We start from the raw sequence: 22,138 nt of genomic DNA on the forward strand, positions 1-22,138 counted from the left end.
TGATTACAACATCATCTGTCCTGTAATGACTACAACATCATCTGTCTATGTCCTGTAAAGACTACAACATCATCTGTCCTGTAATGACTACAACATCATCTGTCTATGTCCTGTAATGACTACAACATCATCTGTCTATGTCCTGTAATGATGACAATATCGTCTTATCATCTTATCTTCTCTTGTGTTGTTACAGGTGAGATGGACGTGGATCTCCCCCCTCCTCCCTCCCCACTCCCTCCTTCCACTCCCCTCATCCCACCGGGGTCTGCCTCTACCCTGGACACCGCCTCACCTCCCTCCTCTAACCCCCTCCCCCCTTCTCCCTCCCCACTCCCTCCTTCCACCCCCCTCATCCCACCGGGGTCTCCCTCTACCCTGGACACCGCCTCACCTCCCTCCCCTAACCCCCTCCCCCCTTCTCCCTCCCCACTCCCTCCTTCCACCCCCCTCATCCCACCGGGGTCTCCCTCTACCCTGGACACTGCCTCACCTCCCTCCTCTAACCCCCTCCCCCCTGCCTCCCAACCCTCCCTCACCTCGACTCCCTCAGACTCCCCCAAATTCATCCCATCGTCAGCCTCTCGTTCGCCTCCTCCTCCTCCCACTTCCTCTCCTCCTCACTCCGTCCCTTCATCCACTTCCTCTCCTTCTTCTCCTCTTCCCATCACCCCAAAATCATCCTTTCATTCACCCACTGCCGCCACCTCCACCCCATCTACCTCTACCCCATCCACCTCTCCTGCCCCCCGCCGTTGGGGCTTTGCGGCCCCCTCCACCTCTCTAGCCCCCTCGTCCTCTCCTGCCCCCCGACGTCGGGGCTTTGCGGATCTGGCTAAACGTGTGGTGATGCAGGAAAGACTGAAGAAAGCTGAGCTGGAAGAGGCTGAAGCGGGTGAGGAAGGTAGGAAGGAGGGAGGGAGAGAGAGACAGACAGAGGGGGGAGGAAGGTAATATCCTGCCATTCAGACTTGGCCATGAAGCTAGCTACCAAGTCTCTGACATCATCCATCGTGGATCTTCCAAACAGCATGCATGATGGGAGTTTGGTCGTTGACCTTTATGTCAAAGTGAGAGCTGTCCTCCACCCTGATTGGCTGTTGCCTCGCTGATATTTACAAACATTTTCAACTCGACCGTTAAGTCGCTGTGTGTCTCCTAGTGTCTCATCCTTCCATTGGAAATTATTGGTCGCAGGTAGCTGGTAGTCGGGGAGGAAGTCACCATAGGTATTGAGATGCAGCCGAGGGGAGGAAGCTTAGCGGTTAAGAGTGTTAGGCCCGTAACTGTCACGATCGCGTTGACATGAACGAGAGGACCAAGGCGCAACATGATTTGAATACATCTTCTTTATTTACCACGACGAAGATGATCACCAAACACTTATACAACACTAACAAAAACAACAAACGATCGTGAAACTTCAAACGTAAGTGCACACACAAACTACTTACGTCGACATATACATATACATAAACAATGACCCACAAACAGCTAAAGCCTATGGCAGCCTTAAATATGGCTCCCAATTAGAGACAACCGAAATCAGCTGTCTCTAATTGAGAACCCATTCCGGTCACCATAGACTTCCCTAGACAACTACACCCAACATAGACAAAGCTAGACACATACCCTCAACACAAAACCATAAACTACAACCAACACCCCCTCTACCATATAATACCCCAAAATACACACATACCCCATGTCACACCCTGACCTAACTAAAATAATAAATAAAACAAATAATACTAAGGCCAGGGCGTGACAGTAACCAAAAGGTTGCTGGTTCAAATTCCCCGAGCGGACTGTAACGGCTGATTTCCTCCTCTTCGTCTGAAGATGAGGTGTAGGGATCGGACCAAGACGCAGAGTGGAAAGTGTCCATGTTTTATTACGAATTAAACTGAACACTACACGAAACAAAATAACAAAGAGAATCTAACCGAAAACAGTCCCATGTGGCACGAACACTGACACGAAAGACAAACACCCACAAAACACACGTGAAACCCCGGCTGCCTAAGCATGATTCTCAATCAGGGACAACGATTGACAGCTGCCTCTGATTGAGAATCATACCAGGCCGAACACACAAAAATCCCAACATAAAAATCACACATCGACAACCCACCCAACTCACGCCCTGACCAATACTAAATAAATACAAAAACAAAGGAAAACAGGTCCGGAACGTGACACGGACTAGGTGAAAAACTGGCCGATGTGCCCTTGAGCAAGGCACTTAACCCTAATTGCTTCTGTAAATCGCTCTGGATTACAGCGTCAGCTAAATGACTCAAATCTGACATTTGAAAGGTAGAATTTATTGAGATGCAGCCTAGAGGAGGAAGCCACTAGAGGTTATTGAGATGCAGCCGAGAGGAGGAAGCCACTAGAGGTTATTGGAGATGCAGCCGAGAGGAGGAAGCCACTAGAGGTTATTGAGATGCAGCCGAGAGGAGGAAGCCACTAGAGGTTATTGAGATGCAGCCGAGAGGAGGAAGCCACTAGAGGTTATTGAGATGCAGCCGAGAGGAGGAAGCCACTAGAGGTTATTGAGATGCAGCCGAGAGGAGGAAGCCACTAGAGGTTATTGGAGATACAGCCGAGAGGAGGAAGCCACTAGAGGTTATTGAGATGCAGCCGAGAGGAGGAAGCCACTAGAGGTTATTGAGATACAGCCGAGAAGAGGAAGCCACTAGAGGTTATTGAGATGCAGCCTAGAGGAGGAAGCCACTAGAGGTTATTGAGATGCAGCCGAGAGGAGGAAGCCACTAGAGGTTATTGAGATGCACCCGAGAGGAGGAAGCCACTAGAGGTTATTGAGATACAGCCGAGAGGAGGAAGCCACTAGAGGTTATTGGAGATACAGCCGAGAGGAGGAAGCCACTAGAGGTTATTGAGATGCAGCCTAGAGGAGGAAGCCACTAGAGGTTATTGAGATGCACCCGAGAGGAGGAAGCCACTAGAGGTTATTGAGATACAGCCGAGAGGAGGAAGCCACTAGAGATTATTGAGATACAGCCGAGAGGAGGAAGCCACTAGAAGTTATTGAGATGCACCTGAGAGGAGGAAGCCACTAGAGGTTATTGAGATACAGCCGAGAGGAGGAAGCCACTAGAGGTTATTGAGATGCAGCCTAGAGGAGGAAGCCACTAGAGGTTATTGAGATGCAGCCGAGAGGAGGAAGCCACTAGAGGTTATTGAGATGCAGCCGAGAGGAGGAAGCCACTAGAGGTTATTGAGATGCAGCCTAGAGGAGGAAGCCACTAGAGGTTATTGAGATGCAGCCTAGAGGAGGAAGCCACTAGAGGTTATTTGAGATGCAGCCGAGAGGAGGAAGCCACTAGAGGTTATTGAGATGCAGCCTAGAGGAGGAAGCCACTAGAAGTTATTTGAGATGCAGCCGAGAGGAGGAAGCCACTAGAGGTTATTGAGATGCAGCCGAGAGGAGGAAGCCACTAGAGGTTATTGAGATGCAGCCTAGAGGAGGAAGCCACTAGAGGTTATTTGAGATGCAGCCGAGAGGAGGAAGCCACTAGAGGTTATTGAGATGCAGCCGAGAGGAGGAAGCCACTAGAGGTTATTGAGATGCAGCCGAGAGGAGGAAGCCACTAGAGGTTATTGAGATGCAGCCGAGAGGAGGAAGCCACTAGAGGTTATTGGAGATACAGCCGAGAGGAGGAAGCCACTAGAGGTTATTGGAGATTCAGCCTAGAGGAGGAAGCCACTAGAGGTTATTGGAGATACAGCCGAGAGGAGGAAGCCACTAGAGGTTATTGGAGATTCAGCCGAGAGGAGGAAGCCACTAGAAGTTATTGAGATGCAGCCGAGAGGAGGAAGCCACTAGAGGTTATTGAGATGCAGCCGAGAGGAGGAAGCCACTAGAGGTTATTGAGATGCAGCCTAGAGGAGGAAGCCACTAGAGGTTATTGAGATGCAGCCTAGAGGAGGAAGCCACTAGAGGTTATTGAGATGCAGCCGAGAGGAGGAAGCCACTAGAGGTTATTGAGATGCAGCCTAGAGGAGGAAGCCACTAGAGGTTATTGAGATGCAGCCTAGAGGAGGAAGCCACTAGAGGTTATTGGAGATGCAGCCTAGAGGAGGAAGCCACTAGAGGTTATTGAGATACAGCCGAGAGGAGGAAGCCACTAGAGGTTATTGGAGATGCAGCCGAGAGGAGGAAGCCACTAGAGGTTATTGGAGATTCAGCCTAGAGGAGGAAGCCACTAGAGGTTATTGGAGATACAGCCGAGAGGAGGAAGCCACTAGAGGTTATTGAGATGCAGCCGAGAGGAGGAAGCCACTAGAGGTTATTGGAGATGCAGCCGAGAGGAGGAAGCCACTAGAGGTTATTGGAGATTCAGCCTAGAGGAGGAAGCCACTAGAGGTTATTGGAGATACAGCCGAGAGGAGGAAGCCACTAGAGGTTATTGGAGATTCAGCCTAGAGGAGGAAGCCACTAGAGGTTATTGGAGATTCAGCCGAGAGGAGGAAGCCACTAGAGGTTATTGGAGATACAGCCGAGAGGAGGAAGCCACTAGAGGTTATTGGAGATTCAGCCTAGAGGAGGAAGCCACTAGAGGTTATTGGAGATACAGCCGAGAGGAGGAAGCCACTAGAGGTTATTGAGATGCAGCCTAGAGGAGGAAGCCACTAGAGGTTATTGGAGATGCAGCCTAGAGGAGGAAGCCACTAGAGGTTATTGAGATACAGCCGAGAGGAGGAAGCCACTAGAGGTTATTGGAGATGCAGCCTAGAGGAGGAAGCCACTAGAGGCTATTGAGATGCAGCCTAGAGGAGGAAGCCACTAGAGGTTTTTGGAGATACAGCCGAGAGGAGGAAGCCACTAGAGGTTATTGAGATGCAGCCGAGAGGAGGAAGCCACTAGAGGTTATTGAGATGCAGCCGAGGGGAGGAAGCCACTAGAGGTTATTGGAGATACAGCCGAGAGGAGGAAGCAACTAGAGGTTATTGAGATGCAGCCGAGAGGAGGAAGCCACTAGAGGTTATTGAGATACAGCCTAGAGGAGGAAGCCACTAGAGGTTATTGAGATGCAGCCGAGAGGAGGAAGCCACTAGAGGTTATTGAGATGCAGCCTAGAGGAGGAAGCCACTAGAGGTTATTGAGATGCAGCCGAGAGGAGGAAGCCACTAGAGGTTATTGAGATGCAGCCGAGAGGAGGAAGCCACTAGAGGTTATTGAGATGCAGCCGATAGGAGGAAGCCACTAGAGGTTATTGAGATGCAGCCTAGAGGAGGAAGCCACTAGAGGTTATTGAGATGCAGCCTAGAGGAGGAAGCCACTAGAGGTTATTGAGATGCAGCCTAGAGGAGGAAGCCACTAGAGGTTATTGAGATGCAGCCGAGAGGAGGAAGCCACTAGAGGTTATTGAGATGCAGCCGAGAGGAGCAAGCCACTAGAGGTTATTGAGATGCAGCCGAGAGGAGGAAGCCACTAGAGGTTATTGAGATGCAGCCCAGAGGAGGAAGCCACTAGATGTTATTGAGATGCAGCCGAGAGGAGGAAGCCACTAGAGGTTATTGGAGATACAGGTCGCTGTCTCCTTGGCCAGGTCTGATTGATGTCTGATCAGGGGGATATTGGAGATGCAGCCCGCTGTCTCCTTGGCCAGGTCTGATTGATGTCTGAGCAGATGAATTTCGAGACACCCTGGGTGACAAGGGGACATGTTTTCTCTCCCATGTCCTTTAAAGACAGTCCCCTGACGCACACAGCGTTGTTTAAGCTTGGCTTAAATGACGTGACGTTCAGAAACCGCCATTACATGTTACGTCAAACTACGTCACGTGTATGACAATCTTATGTAGGCTATACATGGTGTTATTGACGTGATGAATGAAGGTGTCTCAAAGCTAACGGCAGGAAGGTGCGGGGCAACATTCTTTCAGGTGAAGACAGGTGTGTTATATACACCTGGGTGGGAGTGATAGTGGCACCACGAAGTCCACTTGTATATTGTAAAGAACGACGGGGCGTGGAAGTGAACCAGGGTTGTACATGTGAAAGACAAAACACCCCACGCATCTCGTCCGTAAGGGTTAACCCACTTGGTTGGAATTGTAATGTACGTCATATGGCGAGAATTGCTTCAATAGAGCCATGTCATAATACCCATAAAACCGAGCGGTCAAACAGGGAAATGGTTCCAATCCTTTTTTTCCACCATTTGTTTTTCCGATAAGGGATTTTAGAAACACTTGAAAAAAAAAGGTCTGTGTTTCGTGTAGACTTACCCTGGCGTGACATTTTGATAACCATGTCAATCTCTCTCAGACAGGGGGACTTTTATCAGTGTATTTGGTTCAGATGGATCCAGTGTAGTATCAGTGTATTATCAGTGTGGTATCAGTGTAGTATCTGTGTAGTATCGGTGTAGTATCGGTGTAGTATCGGTGTAGTATCGGTGTAGTATCGGTGTAGTATCAGTGTAGTATCAGTGTATTATCAGTGTAGTATATGTGTAGTATCTGTGTAGTATCTGTGTAGTATCAGTGTGGTATCAGTGTAGTATCAGTGTAGTATCTGTGTATTATCAGTGTAGTATATATGTAGTATCGGTGTAGTATCAGTGTAGTATCAGTGTAGTATCAGTGTAGTATCGGTGTAGTATCAGTGTAGTATCTGTGTATTATCAGTGTAGTATATATGTAGTATCGGTGTAGTATCAGTGTAGTATCGGTGTAGTATCAGTGTAGTATCGGTGTAGTATCTGTGTATTATCAGTGTAGTATCAGTGTAGTATCTGTGTTTTCGGCTCAGATGGATCCAGGAAAATAAGAAAACCTCAATTTATAAATTCATCCAATCAAATCAAAGTTCATTGGTCATGTACACAGAAACCGGAATATATATGTATATATATATATATATATATATATAACATAATGGTGTGTATAGACAGTATGGACAATATATGATTAGAAATGATGTGTACATCAGTAGTTATATAGGATGAGCCTTGACTAGAATACAGTATAAATAAAACAGTATGTAAGCATTATTAAAGTGACCAGTGTTCAATGACTCTATGTACATAGGGCACCAGTCTCTAAGGTGCAGGGTACAGTACCAGGTGGTAGCTGTCTACAACAGTCTCTAAGGTGCAGGGTACAGTACCAGGTGGTAGCTGTCTACAACAGTCTCTAAGGTACAGTACCAGGTGGTAGCTGTCTACACCAGTCTCTAAGGGGCAGTACCAGGTGGTAGCTGTCTACACCAGTCTCTAAGGTACAGGGTACAGTACCAGGTGGTAGCTGTCTACAACAGTCTCTAAGGTGCAGTACCAGGTGGTAGCTGTCTACACCAGTCTCTAAGGTGCAGGGTACAGTACCAGGTGGTAGCTGTCTACACCAGTCTCTAAGGTACAGGGTACAGTACCAGGTGGTAGCTGACTACAACAGTCTCTAAGGTGCAGGGTACAGTACCAGGTGGTAGCTGTCTACAACAGTCTCTAAGGTACAGGGTACAGTACCAGGTGGTAGCTGACTACACCAGTCTCTAAGGTGCAGGGTACAGTACCAGGTGGTAGCTGTCTACAACAGTCTCTAAGGTACAGTACCAGGTGTTAGCTGTCTACACCAGTCTCTAAGGTACAGGTTACAGTACCAGGCGGTAGCTGTCTACACCAGTCTCTAAGGTACAGGGTACAGTACCAGGTGGTAGCTGTCTACACCAGTCTCTAAGGTACAGGGTACAGTACCAGGTGGTAGCTGTCTACACCAGTCTCTAAGGTACAGGGTACAGTACCAGGTGGTAGCTGTCTACAACAGTCTCTAAGGTACAGTACCAGGTGGTAGCTGTCTACACCAGTCTCTAAGGTGCAGTACCAGGTGGTAGCTGTCTACACCAGTCTCTAAGGTACAGGGTACAGTACCAGGTGGTAGCTGTCTACAACAGTCTCTAAGGTGCAGTACCAGGTGGTAGCTGTCTACACCAGTCTCTAAGGTGCAGGGTACAGTACCAGGTGGTAGCTGTCTACACCAGTCTCTAAGGTACAGGGTACAGTACCAGGTGGTAGCTGTTTACAACAGTCTCTAAGGTACAAGGTACAGTACCAGGTGGTAGCTGTCTACAACAGTCTCTAAGGTACAGGGTACAGTACCAGGTGGTAGCTGTCTACAACAGTCTCTAAGGTGCAGGGTACAGTACCAGGTGGTAGCTGTCTACAACAGTCTCTAAGGTGCAGGATACAGTACCAGGTGGTAGCTGTCTACAGCAGTCTCTAAGGTGCAGGGTACAGTACCAGGTGGTAGCTGTCTACAACAGTCTCTACGGTGCAGGGTACAGTACCAGGTGGTAGCTGTCTACAACAGTCTCTAAGGTGCAGGGTACAGTACCAGGTGGTAGCTGTCAACACCAGTCTCTAAGGTGCAGGGTACAGTACCAGGTGGCAGCTGTCTACAGCAGTCTCTAAGGTACAGTACCAGGTGGTAGCTGTCTACAACAGTCTCTAAGGTGCAGGGTACAGTACCAGGTGGTAGCTGTCTACAACAGTCTCTAAGGTGCAGGGTACAGTACCAGGTGGTAGCTGTCTACAACAGTCTCTAAGGTACAGTACCAGGTGGTAGCTGTCTACAGCAGTCTCTAAGGTGCAGGGTACAGTACCAGGTGGCAGCTGTCTACACCAGTCTCTAAGGTGCAGGGTACAGTACCAGGTGGTAGCTGTCTACAACAGTCTCTAAGGTACAGGGTACAATACCAGGTGGTAGCTGTCTACAACAGTCTCTAAGGTGCAGGGTACAGTACCAGGTGGTAGCTGTCTACACCAGTCTCTAAGGTGCAGGGTACAGTACCAGGTGGTAGCTGTCTACACCAGTCTCTAAGGTACAGTACCAGGTGGTAGCTGTCTACACCAGTCTCTAAGGTACAGGGTACAGTACCAGGTGGTAGCTGTCTACAACAGTCTCTAAGGTGCAGGGTACAGTACCAGGTGGTAGCTGTCTACAACAGTCTCTAAGGTGCAGGGTACAGTACCAGGTGGTAGCAGTCTACACCAGTCTCTAAGGTACAGGGTACAATACCAGGTGGTAGCTGTCTACAACAGTCTCTAAGGTGCAGGGTGCAGTACCAGGTGGTAGCTGTCTACAACAGTCTCTAAGGTACAGTACCAGGTGGTAGCTGTCTACAACAGTCTCTAAGGTGCAGGGTACAGTACCAGGTGGTAGCTGTCTACACCAGTCTCTAAGGTACAGGGTACAGTACCAGGTGGTAGCTGTTTACAACAGTCTCTAAGGTACAAGGTACAGTACCAGGTGGTAGCTGTCTACAACAGTCTCTAAGGTGCAGGGTACAGTACCAGGTGGTAGCTGTCTACAACAGTCTCTAAGGTACAGGGTACAGTACCAGGTGGTAGCTGTTTACAACAGTCTCTAAGGTACAGGGTACAGTACCAGGTGGTAGCTGTCTACAACAGTCTCTAAGGTGCAGGGTACAGTACCAGGTGGTAGCTGTCTACAGCAGTCTCTAAGGTGCAGGGTACAGTACCAGGTGGTAGCTGTCTACAACAGTCTCTACGGTGCAGGGTACAGTACCAGGTGGTAGCTGTCTACAACAGTCTCTAAGGTGCAGGGTACAGTACCAGGTGGTAGCTGTCAACACCAGTCTCTAAGGTGCAGGGTACAGTACCAGGTGGCAGCTGTCTACAGCAGTCTCTAAGGTACAGTACCAGGTGGTAGCTGTCTACAACAGTCTCTAAGGTGCAGGGTACAGTACCAGGTGGTAGCTGTCTACAACAGTCTCTAAGGTGCAGGGTACAGTACCAGGTGGTAGCTGTCTACAACAGTCTCTAAGGTACAGTACCAGGTGGTAGCTGTCTACAGCAGTCTCTAAGGTGCAGGGTAAAGTACCAGGTGGCAGCTGTCTACACCAGTCTCTAAGGTACAGGGTACAGTACCAGGTGGTAGCTGTCTACAACAGTCTCTAAGGTACAGGGTACAGTACCAGGTGGTAGCTGTCTACACCAGTCTCTAAGGTACAGGGTACAGTACCAGGTGGTAGCTGTTTACAACAGTCTCTAAGGTACAAGGTACAGTACCAGGTGGTAGCTGTCTACAACAGTCTCTAAGGTACAGGGTACAGTACCAGGTGGTAGCTGTCTACACCAGTCTCTAAGGTGCAGGGTACAGTACCAGGTGGTAGCTGTCTACACCAGTCTCTAAGGTACAGTACCAGGTGGTAGCTGTCTACACCAGTCTCTAAGGTACAGGGTACAGTACCAGGTGGTAGCTGTCTACAACAGTCTCTAAGGTGCAGGGTACAGTACCAGGTGGTAGCTGTCTACAACAGTCTCTAAGGTGCAGGGTACAGTACCAGGTGGTAGCAGTCTACACCAGTCTCTAAGGTACAGGGTACAATACCAGGTGGTAGCTGTCTACAACAGTCTCTAAGGTGCAGGGTACAGTACCAGGTGGTAGCTGTCTACAACATTCTCTAAGGTGCAGGGTGCAGTACCAGGTGGTAGCTGTCTACAACAGTCTCTAAGGTACAGTACCAGGTGGTAGCTGTCTACAACAGTCTCTAAGGTGCAGGGTACAGTACCAGGTGGTAGCTGTCTACAACAGTCTCTAAGGTGCAGGGTACAGTACCAGGTGGCAGCTGTCTACAACAGTCTCTAAGGTGCAGGGTACAGTACAAGGTGGTAGCTGTCTACACCAGTCTCTAAGGTACAGGGTACAGTACCAGGTGGTAGCTGTCTACAACAGTCTCTAAGGTACAGGGTACAGTACCAGGTGGTAGCTGTCTACAACAGTCTCTAAGGTACAGTACCAGGTGGTAGCTGTCTACAACAGTCTCTAAGGTACAGTACCAGGTGGTAGCTGTCTACAGCAGTCTCTAAGGTACAGGGTACAGTACCAGGTGGTAGCTGTCTACAACAGTCTCTAAGGTACAGGGTACAGTACCAGGTGGTAGCTGTCTACAACAGTCTCTAAGGTGCAGGGTACAGTACCAGGTGGTAGCTGTCTACACCAGTCTCTAAGGTACAGGGTACAGTACCAGGTGGTAGCTGTTTACAACAGTCTCTAAGGTACAAGGTACAGTACCAGGTGGTAGCTGTCTACAACAGTCTCTAAGGTGCAGGGTACAGTACCAGGTGGTAGCTGTCTACAACAGTCTCTAAGGTACAGGGTACAGTACCAGGTGGTAGCTGTTTACAACAGTCTCTAAGGTACAGGGTACAGTACCAGGTGGTAGCTGTCTACAACAGTCTCTAAGGTGCAGGGTACAGTACCAGGTGGCAGCTGTCTACAACAGTCTCTAAGGTGCAGGGTACAGTACAAGGTGGTAGCTGTCTACACCAGTCTCTAAGGTACAGGGTACAGTACCAGGTGGTAGCTGTCTACAACAGTCTCTAAGGTACAGGGTACAGTACCAGGTGGTAGCTGTCTACAACAGTCTCTAAGGTACAGTACCAGGTGGTAGCTGTCTACAACAGTCTCTAAGGTACAGTACCAGGTGGTAGCTGTCTACAGCAGTCTCTAAGGTACAGGGTACAGTACCAGGTGGTAGCTGTCTACAACAGTCTCTAAGGTACAGGGTACAGTACCAGGTGGTAGCTGTCTACAACAGTCTCTAAGGTGCAGGGTACAGTACCAGGTGGTAGCTGTCTACACCAGTCTCTAAGGTACAGGGTACAGTACCAGGTGGTAGCTGTTTACAACAGTCTCTAAGGTACAAGGTACAGTACCAGGTGGTAGCTGTCTACAACAGTCTCTAAGGTGCAGGGTACAGTACCAGGTGGTAGCTGTCTACAACAGTCTCTAAGGTACAGGGTACAGTACCAGGTGGTAGCTGTTTACAACAGTCTCTAAGGTACAGGGTACAGTACCAGGTGGTAGCTGTCTACAACAGTCTCTAAGGTGCAGGGTACAGTACCAGGTGGTAGCTGTCTACAGCAGTCTCTAAGGTGCAGGGTACAGTACCAGGTGGTAGCTGTCTACAACAGTCTCTACGGTGCAGGGTACAGTACCAGGTGGTAGCTGTCTACAACAGTCTCTAAGGTGCAGGGTACAGTACCAGGTGGTAGCTGTCAACACCAGTCTCTAAGGTGCAGGGTACAGTACCAGGTGGCAGCTGTCTACAGCAGTCTCTAAGGTACAGTACCAGGTGGTAGCTGTCTACAACAGTCTCTAAGGTGCAGGGTACAGTACCAGGTGGTAGCTGTCTACAACAGTCTCTAAGGTGCAGGGTACAGTACCAGGTGGTAGCTGTCTACAACAGTCTCTAAGGTACAGTACCAGGTGGTAGCTGTCTACAGCAGTCTCTAAGGTGCAGGGTACAGTACCAGGTGGCAGCTGTCTACACCAGTCTCTAAGGTACAGGGTACAGTACCAGGTGGTAGCTGTCTACAACAGTCTCTAAGGTACAGGGTACAGTACCAGGTGGTAGCTGTCTACACCAGTCTCTAAGGTACAGGGTACAGTACCAGGTGGTAGCTGTTTACAACAGTCTCTAAGGTACAAGGTACAGTACCAGGTGGTAGCTGTCTACAACAGTCTCTAAGGTACAGGGTACAGTACCAGGTGGTAGCTGTCTACACCAGTCTCTAAGGTGCAGGGTACAGTACCAGGTGGTAGCTGTCTACAACAGTCTCTAAGGTACAGTACCAGGTGGTAGCTGTCTACAACAGTCTCTAAGGTGCAGGGTACAGTACCAGGTGGTAGCTGTCTACAACAGTCTCTAAGGTGCAGGGTACAGTACCAGGTGGCAGCTGTCTACAACAGTCTCTAAGGTGCAGGGTACAGTACAAGGTGGTAGCTGTCTACACCAGTCTCTAAGGTACAGGGTACAGTACCAGGTGGTAGCTGTCTACAACAGTCTCTAAGGTACAGGGTACAGTACCAGGTGGTAGCTGTCTACAACAGTCTCTAAGGTACAGTACCAGGTGGTAGCTGTCTACAACAGTCTCTAAGGTACAGTACCAGGTGGTAGCTGTCTACAGCAGTCTCTAAGGTACAGGGTACAGTACCAGGTGGTAGCTGTCTACAACAGTCTCTAAGGTACAGGGTACAGTACCAGGTGGTAGCTGTCTACAACAGTCTCTAAGGTGCAGGGTACAGTACCAGGTGGTAGCTGTCTACAACAGTCTCTAAGGTGCAGGGTACAGTACCAGGTGGTAGCTGTCTACAGCAGTCTCTAAGGTGCAGGACCAGGTGGTAGCTGACTACACCAGTCTCTAAGGTGCAGGGTACAGTACCAGGTGGTAGCTGTCTACAACAGTCTCTAAGGTACAGGGTACAGTACCAGGTGGTAGCTGTCTACAACAGTCTCTAAGGTGCAGGGTACAGTACCAGGTGGTAGCTGTCTACACCAGTCTCTAAGGTGCAGGGTACAGTACCAGGTGGCAGCTGTCTACACCAGTCTCTAAGGTAGAGGGTACAGTACCAGGTGGTAGCTGTCTACAACAGTCTCTAAGGTGCAGGGTACAGTACCAGGTGGTTGCTGTCTACAACAGTCTCTAAGGTGCAGGGTACAGTACCAGGTGGTAGCTGTCTACAACAGTCTCTAAGGTACAGTACCAGGTGGTAGCTGTCTACAGCAGTCTCTAAGGTGCAGGGTACAGTACCAGGTGGCAGCTGTCTACACCAGTCTCTAAGGTACAGGGTACAGTACCAGGTGGTAGCTGTCTACAACAGTCTCTAAGGTACAGGGTACAGTACCAGGTGGTAGCTGTCTACACCAGTCTCTAAGGTACAGGGTACAGTACCAGGTGGTAGCTGTTTACAACAGTCTCTAAGGTACAAGGTACAGTTCCAGGTGGTAGCTGTCTACAACAGTCTCTAAGGTACAGGGTACAGTACCAGGTGGTAGCTGTCTACACCAGTCTCTAAGGTGCAGGGTACAGTACCAGGTGGTCGCTGTCTACAACAGTCTCTAAGGTGCAGTACCAGGTGGTAGCTGTCTACAACAGTCTCTAAGGTGCAGGGTACAGTACCAGGTGGTAGCTGTCTACACCAGTCTCTAAGGTGCAGGGTACAGTACCAGGTGGTAGCTGTCTACACCAGTCTCTAAGGTACAGTACCAGGTGGTAGCTGTCTACACCAGTCTCTAAGGTACAGGGTACAGTACCAGGTGGTAGCTGTCTACAACAGTCTCTAAGGTGCAGGGTACAGTACCAGGTGGTAGCTGTCTACAACAGTCTCTAAGGTGCAGGGTGCAGTACCAGGTGGTAGCTGTCTACAACAGTCTCTAAGGTACAGTACCAGGTGGTAGCTGTCTACAACAGTCTCTAAGGTGCAGGGTACAGTACCAGGTGGTAGCTGTCTACAACAGTCTCTAAGGTGCAGGGTACAGTACCAGGTGGCAGCTGTCTACAACAGTCTCTAAGGTGCAGGGTACAGTACAAGGTGGTAGCTGTCTACACCAGTCTCTAAGGTACAGGGTACAGTACCAGGTGGTAGCTGTCTACAACAGTCTCTAAGGTACAGGGTACAGTACCAGGTGGTAGCTGTCTACAACAGTCTCTAAGATACAGTACCAGGTGGTAGCTGTCTACAACAGTCTCTAAGGTACAGTACCAGGTGGTAGCTGTCTACAGCAGTCTCTAAGGTACAGGGTACAGTACCAGGTGGTAGCTGTCTACAACAGTCTCTAAGGTACAGGGTACAGTACCAGGTGGTAGCTGTCTACAACAGTCTCTAAGGTGCAGGGTACAGTACCAGGTGGTAGCTGTCTACAACAGTCTCTAAGGTGCAGGGTACAGTACCAGGTGGTAGCTGTCTACAGCAGTCTCTAAGGTGCAGGACCAGGTGGTAGCTGACTACACCAGTCTCTAAGGTGCAGGGTACAGTACCAGGTGGTAGCTGTCTACAACAGTCTCTAAGGTACAGGGTACAGTACCAGGTGGTAGCTGTCTACAACAGTCTCTAAGGTGCAGGGTACAGTACCAGGTGGTAGCTGTCTACACCAGTCTCTAAGGTGCAGGGTACAGTACCAGGTGGCAGCTGTCTACACCAGTCTCTAAGGTAGAGGGTACAGTACCAGGTGGTAGCTGTCTACAACAGTCTCTAAGGTACAGGGTACAGTACCAGGTGGTAGCTGTCTACAACAGTCTCTGAGGTGCAGGGTACAGTACCAGGTGGTAGCTGTCTACAACAGTCTCTAAGGTACAGTACCAGGTGGTAGCTGTCTACAACAGTCTCTAAGGTACAGGGTACAGTACCAGGTGGTAGCTGTCTACAACAGTCTCTAAGGTACAGGGTACAGTACCAGGGGGTAGCTGTCTACAACAGTCTCTAAGGTGCAGGGTACAGTACCAGGTGGTAGCTGTCTACAACAGTCTCTAAGGTGCAGGGTACAGTACCAGGTGGCAGCTGTCTACAACAGTCTCTAAGTTGCAGGGTACAGTACCAGGTGGTAGCTGTCTACACCAGTCTCTAAGGTACAGGGTACAGTACCAGGTGGTAGCTGTCTACAACAGTCTCTAAGGTGCGGGGTACAGTACCAGGGGGCAGCTGTCTACACCAGTCTCTAAGGTACAGGGTACAGTACCAGGTGGTAGCTGTATACACCAGTCTCTAAGGTAGAGGGTTCAGTACCAGGTGGTAGCTGTCTACAACAGTCTCTAAGGTGCAGGGTACAGTACCAGGTGGTAGCTGTCTACAACAGTCTCTAAGGTACAGGGTACAGTACCAGGTGGTAGCTGTCTACAACAGTCTCTAAGGTACAGTACCAGGTGGTAGCTGTCTACACCAGTCTCTAAGGTACAGGGTACAGTACCAGGTGGTAGCTGTCTACAACAGTCTCTAAGGTACAGTACCAGGTGGTAGCTGTCTACAACAGTCTCTAAGGTACAGGGTACAGTACCAGGTGGTAGCTGTCTACAACAGTCTCTAAGGTACAGGGTACAGTACCAGGTGGTAGCTGTCTACAACAGTCTCTAAGGTGCAGGGTACAGTACCAGGTGGTAGCTGTCTACAACAGTCTCTAAGTTGCAGGGTTCAGTACCAGGTGGAAGCTGTCTACACCAGTCTCTATGGTGCAGGGTACAGTACCAGGTGGTAGCTGTCTACAACAGTCTCTAAGGTGCAGGGTACAGTACCAGGTGGTAGCTGTCTACACCAGTCTCTAAGGTACAGGGTACAGTACCAGGTGGTAGCTGTCTACAGCAGTCTCTAAGGTGCAGGGTACAGTACCAGGTGGTAGCTGTCTACACCAGTCTCTAAGGTACAGGGTACAGTACCAGGTGGTAGCTGTCTACAGCAGTCTCTAAGGTACAGGTTACAGTACCAGGTGGTAGCTGTCTACAACAGTCTCTAAGGTACAGGTTACAGTACCAGGTGGTAGCTGTCTACAACAGTCTCTAAGGTACAGGGTACAGTACCAGGTGGTAGCTGTCTACAACAGTCTCTAAGGTACAGGGTACAGTACCAGGTGGTAGCTGTCTACAACAGTCTCTAAGGTGCACGGTACAGTACCAGGTGGTAGCTGTCTACAACAGTCTCTAAGGTACAGGGTACAGTACCAGGTGGTAGCTGTCTACAACAGTCTCTAAGGTACAGGGTACAGTACCAGGTGGTAGCTGTCTACAACAGTCTCTAAGGTACAGTACCAGGTGGTAGCTGTCTACACCAGTCTCTAATGTACAGGGTACAGTACCAGGTGGTAGCTGTCTACAACAGTCTCTAAGGTACAGGGTACAGTACCAGGTGGTAGCTGTCTACAGCAGTCTCTAAGGTAAAGGTTACAGTACCAGGTGGTAGCTGTCTACAACAGTCTCTAAGGTACAGGTTACAGTACCAGGTGGTAGCTGTCTACAACAGTCTCTAAGGTACAGGGTACAGTACCAGGTGGTAGCTGTCTACACCAGTCTCTAAGGTGCAGGGTACAGTACCAGGTGGCAGCTGTCTACACCAGTCTCTAAGGTAGAGGGTACAGTACCAGGTGGTAGCTGTCTACAACAGTCTCTAAGGTACAGGGTACAGTACCAGGTGGTAGCTGTCTACAACAGTCTCTGAGGTGCAGGGTACAGTACCAGGTGGTAGCTGTCTACAACAGTCTCTAAGGTACAGTACCAGGTGGTAGCTGTCTACAACAGTCTCTAAGGTACAGGGTACAGTACCAGGTGGTAGCTGTCTACAACAGTCTCTAAGGTACAGGGTACAGTACCAGGGGGTAGCTGTCTACAACAGTCTCTAAGCTGCAGGGTACAGTACCAGGTGGTAGCTGTCTACAACAGTCTCTAAGGTGCAGGGTACAGTACCAGGTGGCAGCTGTCTACAACAGTCTCTAAGGTGCAGGGTACAGTACCAGGTGGCAGCTGTCTACAACAGTCTCTAAGGTGCAGGGTACAGTACCAGGTGGTAGCTGTCTACACCAGTCTCTAAGGTACAGGGTACAGTACCAGGTGGTAGCTGTCTACAACAGTCTCTAAGGTACAGTACCAGGTGGTAGCTGTCTACACCAGTCTCTAAGGTACAGGGTACAGTACCAGGTGGTAGCTGTCTACAACAGTCTCTAAGGTACAGTACCAGGTGGTAGCTGTCTACAACAGTCTCTAAGGTACAGTACCAGGTGGTAGCTGTCTACACCAGTCTCTAAGGTACAGGGTACAGTACCAGGTGGTAGCTTTCTACAGCAGTCTCTAAGGTAAAGGTTACAGTACCAGGTGGTAGCTGTCTACAACAGTCTCTAAGGTACAGGGTACAGTACCAGGTGGTAGCTGTCTACAACAGTCTCTAAGGTACAGTACCAGGTGGTAGCTGTCTACAACAGTCTCTAAGGTACAGGGTACAGGACCAGGTGGTAGCTGTCTACAACAGTCTCTAAGGTGCAGGGTACAGTACCAGGTTGTAGCTGTCTACACCAGTCTCTAAGGTGCAGGGTACAGTACCAGGTGGTAGCTGTCTACACCAGTCTCTAAGGTACAGGGTACAGTACCAGGTGGTAGCTGACTACACCAGTCTCTAAGGTGCAGGGTACAGTACCAGGTGGTAGCTGACTACAACAGTCTCTAAGGTACAGTACCAGGTGGTAGCTGTCTACAACAGTCTCTATGGTACAGTACCAGGTGGTAGCTGTCTACAACAGTCTCTAAGGTACAGGGTACAGTACCAGGTGGTAGCTGTCTACAACAGTCTCTAAGGTACAGGACCAGGTGGTAGCTGACTACACCAGTCTCTAAGGTGCAGGGTACAGTACCAGGTGGTAGCTGACTACACCAGTCTCTAAGGTGCAGGGTACAGTACCAGGTGGTAGCTGACTACACCAGTCTCAAAGGTGCAGGGTACAGTACCAGGTGGTAGCTGTCTACACCAGCCTCTAAGGTGCAGGGTACAGGACCAGGTGGTAGCTGACTACACCAGTCTCTAAGGTGCAGGGTACAGGACCAGGTGGTAGCTGTCTACAACAGTCTCTAAGGTACAGTGTACAGTACCAAGTGGTACCTGTCTACAACAGTCTCTAAGGTGCAGGGTACAGTACCAGGTGGTAGCTGTCTACAACAGTCTCTAAGGTGCAGTACCAGGTGTTAGCTGTCTACAACAGTCTCTAAGGTGCAGGGTACAGTACCAGGCGGTAGCTGTCTACAACAGTCTCTAAGGTACAGGGTACAGTACCAGGTGGTAGCTGTCTACACCAGTCTCTAAGGTACAGGGTACCGTACCAGGTGGTAGCTGTCTACAACAGTCTCTAAGGTACAGTACCAGGTGATAGCTGTCTACAACAGTCTCTAAGGTACAGGGTACAGTACCAGGTGGTAGCTGTCTACAACAGTCTCTAAGGTGCAGGGTACAGTACCAGGTGGTAGCTGTCTACAACAGTCTCTAAGGTGCAGGGTACAGTACCAGGTGGTAGCTGACTACACCAGTCTCTAAGGTGCAGGGTACAGTACAAGGTGGTAGCTGTCTACAACAGTCTCTAAGGTACAGGGTACAGTACCAGGTGGTACCTGTCTACAACAGTCTCTAAGGTGCAGGGTACAGTACCAGGTGGTAGCTGTCTACAACAGTCTCTAAGGTGCAGGGTACAGTACCAGGTGGTAGCTGTCTACAACAGTCTCTAAGGTGCAGGGTACAGTACCAGGTGGTAGCTGTCTACAACAGTCTCTAAGGTGCAGGGTACAGTACCAGGTGGTAGCTGTCTATAACAGTCTCTAAGGTACAGTACCAAGCAGTAGCTGTCTACAACAGTCTCTAAGGTGCAGGGTACAGTACCAGGTGGTAGCTGTCTACAACAGTCTCTAAGGTACAGGGTACAGTACCAAGTGGTAGCTGTCTACAACAGTCTCTAAGGTACAGTACCAGGTGGTAGCTGTCTACAACAGTCTCTAAGGTGCAGGGTACATTACCAGGTGGTAGCTGTCTACAGCAGTCTCTAAGGTGCAGGGTACAGTACCAGGTGGTAGCTGTCTATAACAGTCTCTAAGGTACAGTACCAGGTGGTAGCTGTCTACAACAGTCTCTAAGGTGCAGGGTACAGTACCAGGTGGTAGCTGTCTACAACAGTCTCTAAGGTACAGGGTACAGTACCAGGTGGTAGCTGTCTACAACAGTCTCTAAGGTACAGGACCAGGTGGTAGCTGACTACACCAGTCTCTAAGGTGCAGGGTACAGTACCAGGTGGTAGCTGACTACACCAGTCTCTAAGGTGCAGGGTACAGTACCAGGTGGTAGCTGACTACACCAGTCTCAAAGGTGCAGGGTACAGTACCAGGTGGTAGCTGTCTACACCAGCCTCTAAGGTGCAGGGTACAGGACCAGGTGGTAGCTGACTACACCAGTCTCTAAGGTGCAGGGTACAGGACCAGGTGGTAGCTGTCTACAACAGTCTCTAAGGTACAGTGTACAGTACCAAGTGGTACCTGTCTACAACAGTCTCTAAGGTGCAGGGTACAGTACCAGGTGGTAGCTGTCTACAACAGTCTCTAAGGTGCAGTACCAGGTGTTAGCTGTCTACAACAGTCTCTAAGGTGCAGGGTACAGTACCAGGCGGTAGCTGTCTACAACAGTCTCTAAGGTACAGGGTACAGTACCAGGTGGTAGCTGTCTACACCAGTCTCTAAGGTACAGGGTACCGTACCAGGTGGTAGCTGTCTACAACAGTCTCTAAGGTACAGTACCAGGTGATAGCTGTCTACAACAGTCTCTAAGGTACAGGGTACAGTACCAGGTGGTAGCTGTCTACAACAGTCTCTAAGGTGCAGGGTACAGTACCAGGTGGTAGCTGTCTACAACAGTCTCTAAGGTGCAGGGTACAGTACCAGGTGGTAGCTGACTACACCAGTCTCTAAGGTGCAGGGTACAGTACAAGGTGGTAGCTGTCTACAACAGTCTCTAAGGTACAGGGTACAGTACCAGGTGGTACCTGTCTACAACAGTCTCTAAGGTGCAGGGTACAGTACCAGGTGGTAGCTGTCTACAACAGTCTCTAAGGTGCAGGGTACAGTACCAGGTGGTAGCTGTCTACAACAGTCTCTAAGGTGCAGGGTACAGTACCAGGTGGTAGCTGTCTACAACAGTCTCTAAGGTGCAGGGTACAGTACCAGGTGGTAGCTGTCTATAACAGTCTCTAAGGTACAGTACCAGGCAGTAGCTGTCTACAACAGTCTCTAAGGTGCAGGGTACAGTACCAGGTGGTAGCTGTCTACAACAGTCTCTAAGGTACAGGGTACAGTACCAAGTGGTAGCTGTCTACAACAGTCTCTAAGGTACAGTACCAGGTGGTAGCTGTCTACAACAGTCTCTAAGGTGCAGGGTACATTACCAGGTGGTAGCTGTCTACAGCAGTCTCTAAGGTGCAGGGTACAGTACCAGGTGGTAGCTGTCTATAACAGTCTCTAAGGTACAGTACCAGGTGGTAGCTGTCTACAACAGTCTCTAAGGTGCAGGGTACAGTACCAGGTGGTAGCTGTCTATACCAGTCTCTAAGGTACAGTACCAGGTGGCAGCTGTCTACAACAGTCTCTAAGGTGCAGGGTACAGTACCAGGCGGTAGCTGCCTACAACAGTCTCTAAGGTGCAGGGTACAGTACCAGGTGGTAGCTGTCTACAACAGTCTCTAAGGTACAGGGTACAGTACCAGGTGGTAGCTGACTACACCAGTCTCTAAGGTGCAGGGTACAGTACCAGGTGGTAGCTGACTACACCAGTCTCTAAGGTACAGTACCAGGTGGTAGCTGTCTACAACAGTCTCTAAGGTACAGTACCAGGTGGTAGCTGACTACACCAGTCTCTAAGGTACAGTACCAGGTGGTAGCTGTCTACAACAGTCTCTATGGTGCAGGGTACGGTACCAGGTAGTAGCTGTCTACAACAGTCTCTAAGATGCAGGGTACAGTACCAGGTGGTAGCTGTCTACACCAGTCTCTAAGGTACAGGGTACAGTACCAGGTGGTAGCTGTCTACAACAGTCTCTAAGGTACAGTACCAGGTGGTAGCTGACTACACCAGTCTCTAAGGTACAGTACCAGGTGGTAGCTGACTACACCAGTCTCTAAGGTACAGGGTACAGTACCAGGTGGTAGCTGTCTACAACAGTCTCTAAGGTGCAGTACCAGGTGGTAGCTGTCTACACCAGTCTCTAAGGTACAGGGTACAGTACCAGGTGGTAGCTGTCTACAACAGTCTCTAAGGTACAGTACCAGGTGGTAGCTGACTACACCAGTCTCTAAGGTACAGTACCAGGTGGTAGCTGACTACAACAGTCTCTAAGGTACAGGGTACAGTACCATGTGGTAGCTGTCTACAACAGTCTCTAAGGTACAGTCCCAGGTGGTAGCTGACTACACCAGTCTCTAAGGTACAGTACCAGGTGGTAGCTGTCTACAACAGTCTCTAAGTTACAGTACCAGGTGGTAGCTGACTACACCAGTCTCTAAGGTACAGTACCAGGTGGTAGCTGTCTACAACAGTCTCTAAGGTGCAGGGTACTAACCGGGTGGTAGCTGTCTGCAACAGTCTCTAAGGTACAGGGTACAGTACCAGGTGGTAGCTGTCTACATCAGTCTCTAAGGTGCAGTACCAGGTGGTAGCTGTCTACAACAGTCTCTAAGGTACAGGGTACAGTACCAGGTGGTAGCTGTCTACATCAGTCTCTAAGGGGCAGGGTACAGTACCAGGTGGTAGCTGTCTACACCAGTCTCTAAGGTGCAGGGTACAGTACCAGGTGGTAGCTGTC

General features: G+C 49.7%; 1 protein-coding gene across 1 annotated transcript in view; it reads left to right on the forward strand.

The window, feature by feature from the left end:
• The first annotated feature begins 484 nt into the window (after positions 1 to 484).
• Positions 485 to 22,138, forward strand: part of wfs1a (Wolfram syndrome 1a (wolframin)) — a 111,847-nt gene continuing 90,193 nt past the window's right edge. Inside the window, exon 1 of the mRNA XM_055910379.1 lies at positions 485 to 904. Within this exon, the coding sequence (XP_055766354.1) occupies positions 850 to 904 (55 nt within the window). The 5' untranslated portion in view covers positions 485 to 849. The remainder of the gene's footprint in view (positions 905 to 22,138) is intronic.

This window comes from Salvelinus fontinalis, unplaced genomic scaffold (assembly GCF_029448725.1).
Source record: "Salvelinus fontinalis isolate EN_2023a unplaced genomic scaffold, ASM2944872v1 scaffold_0005, whole genome shotgun sequence".
In the NCBI taxonomy this organism is placed as follows: Eukaryota; Metazoa; Chordata; class Actinopteri; order Salmoniformes; family Salmonidae; genus Salvelinus; species Salvelinus fontinalis.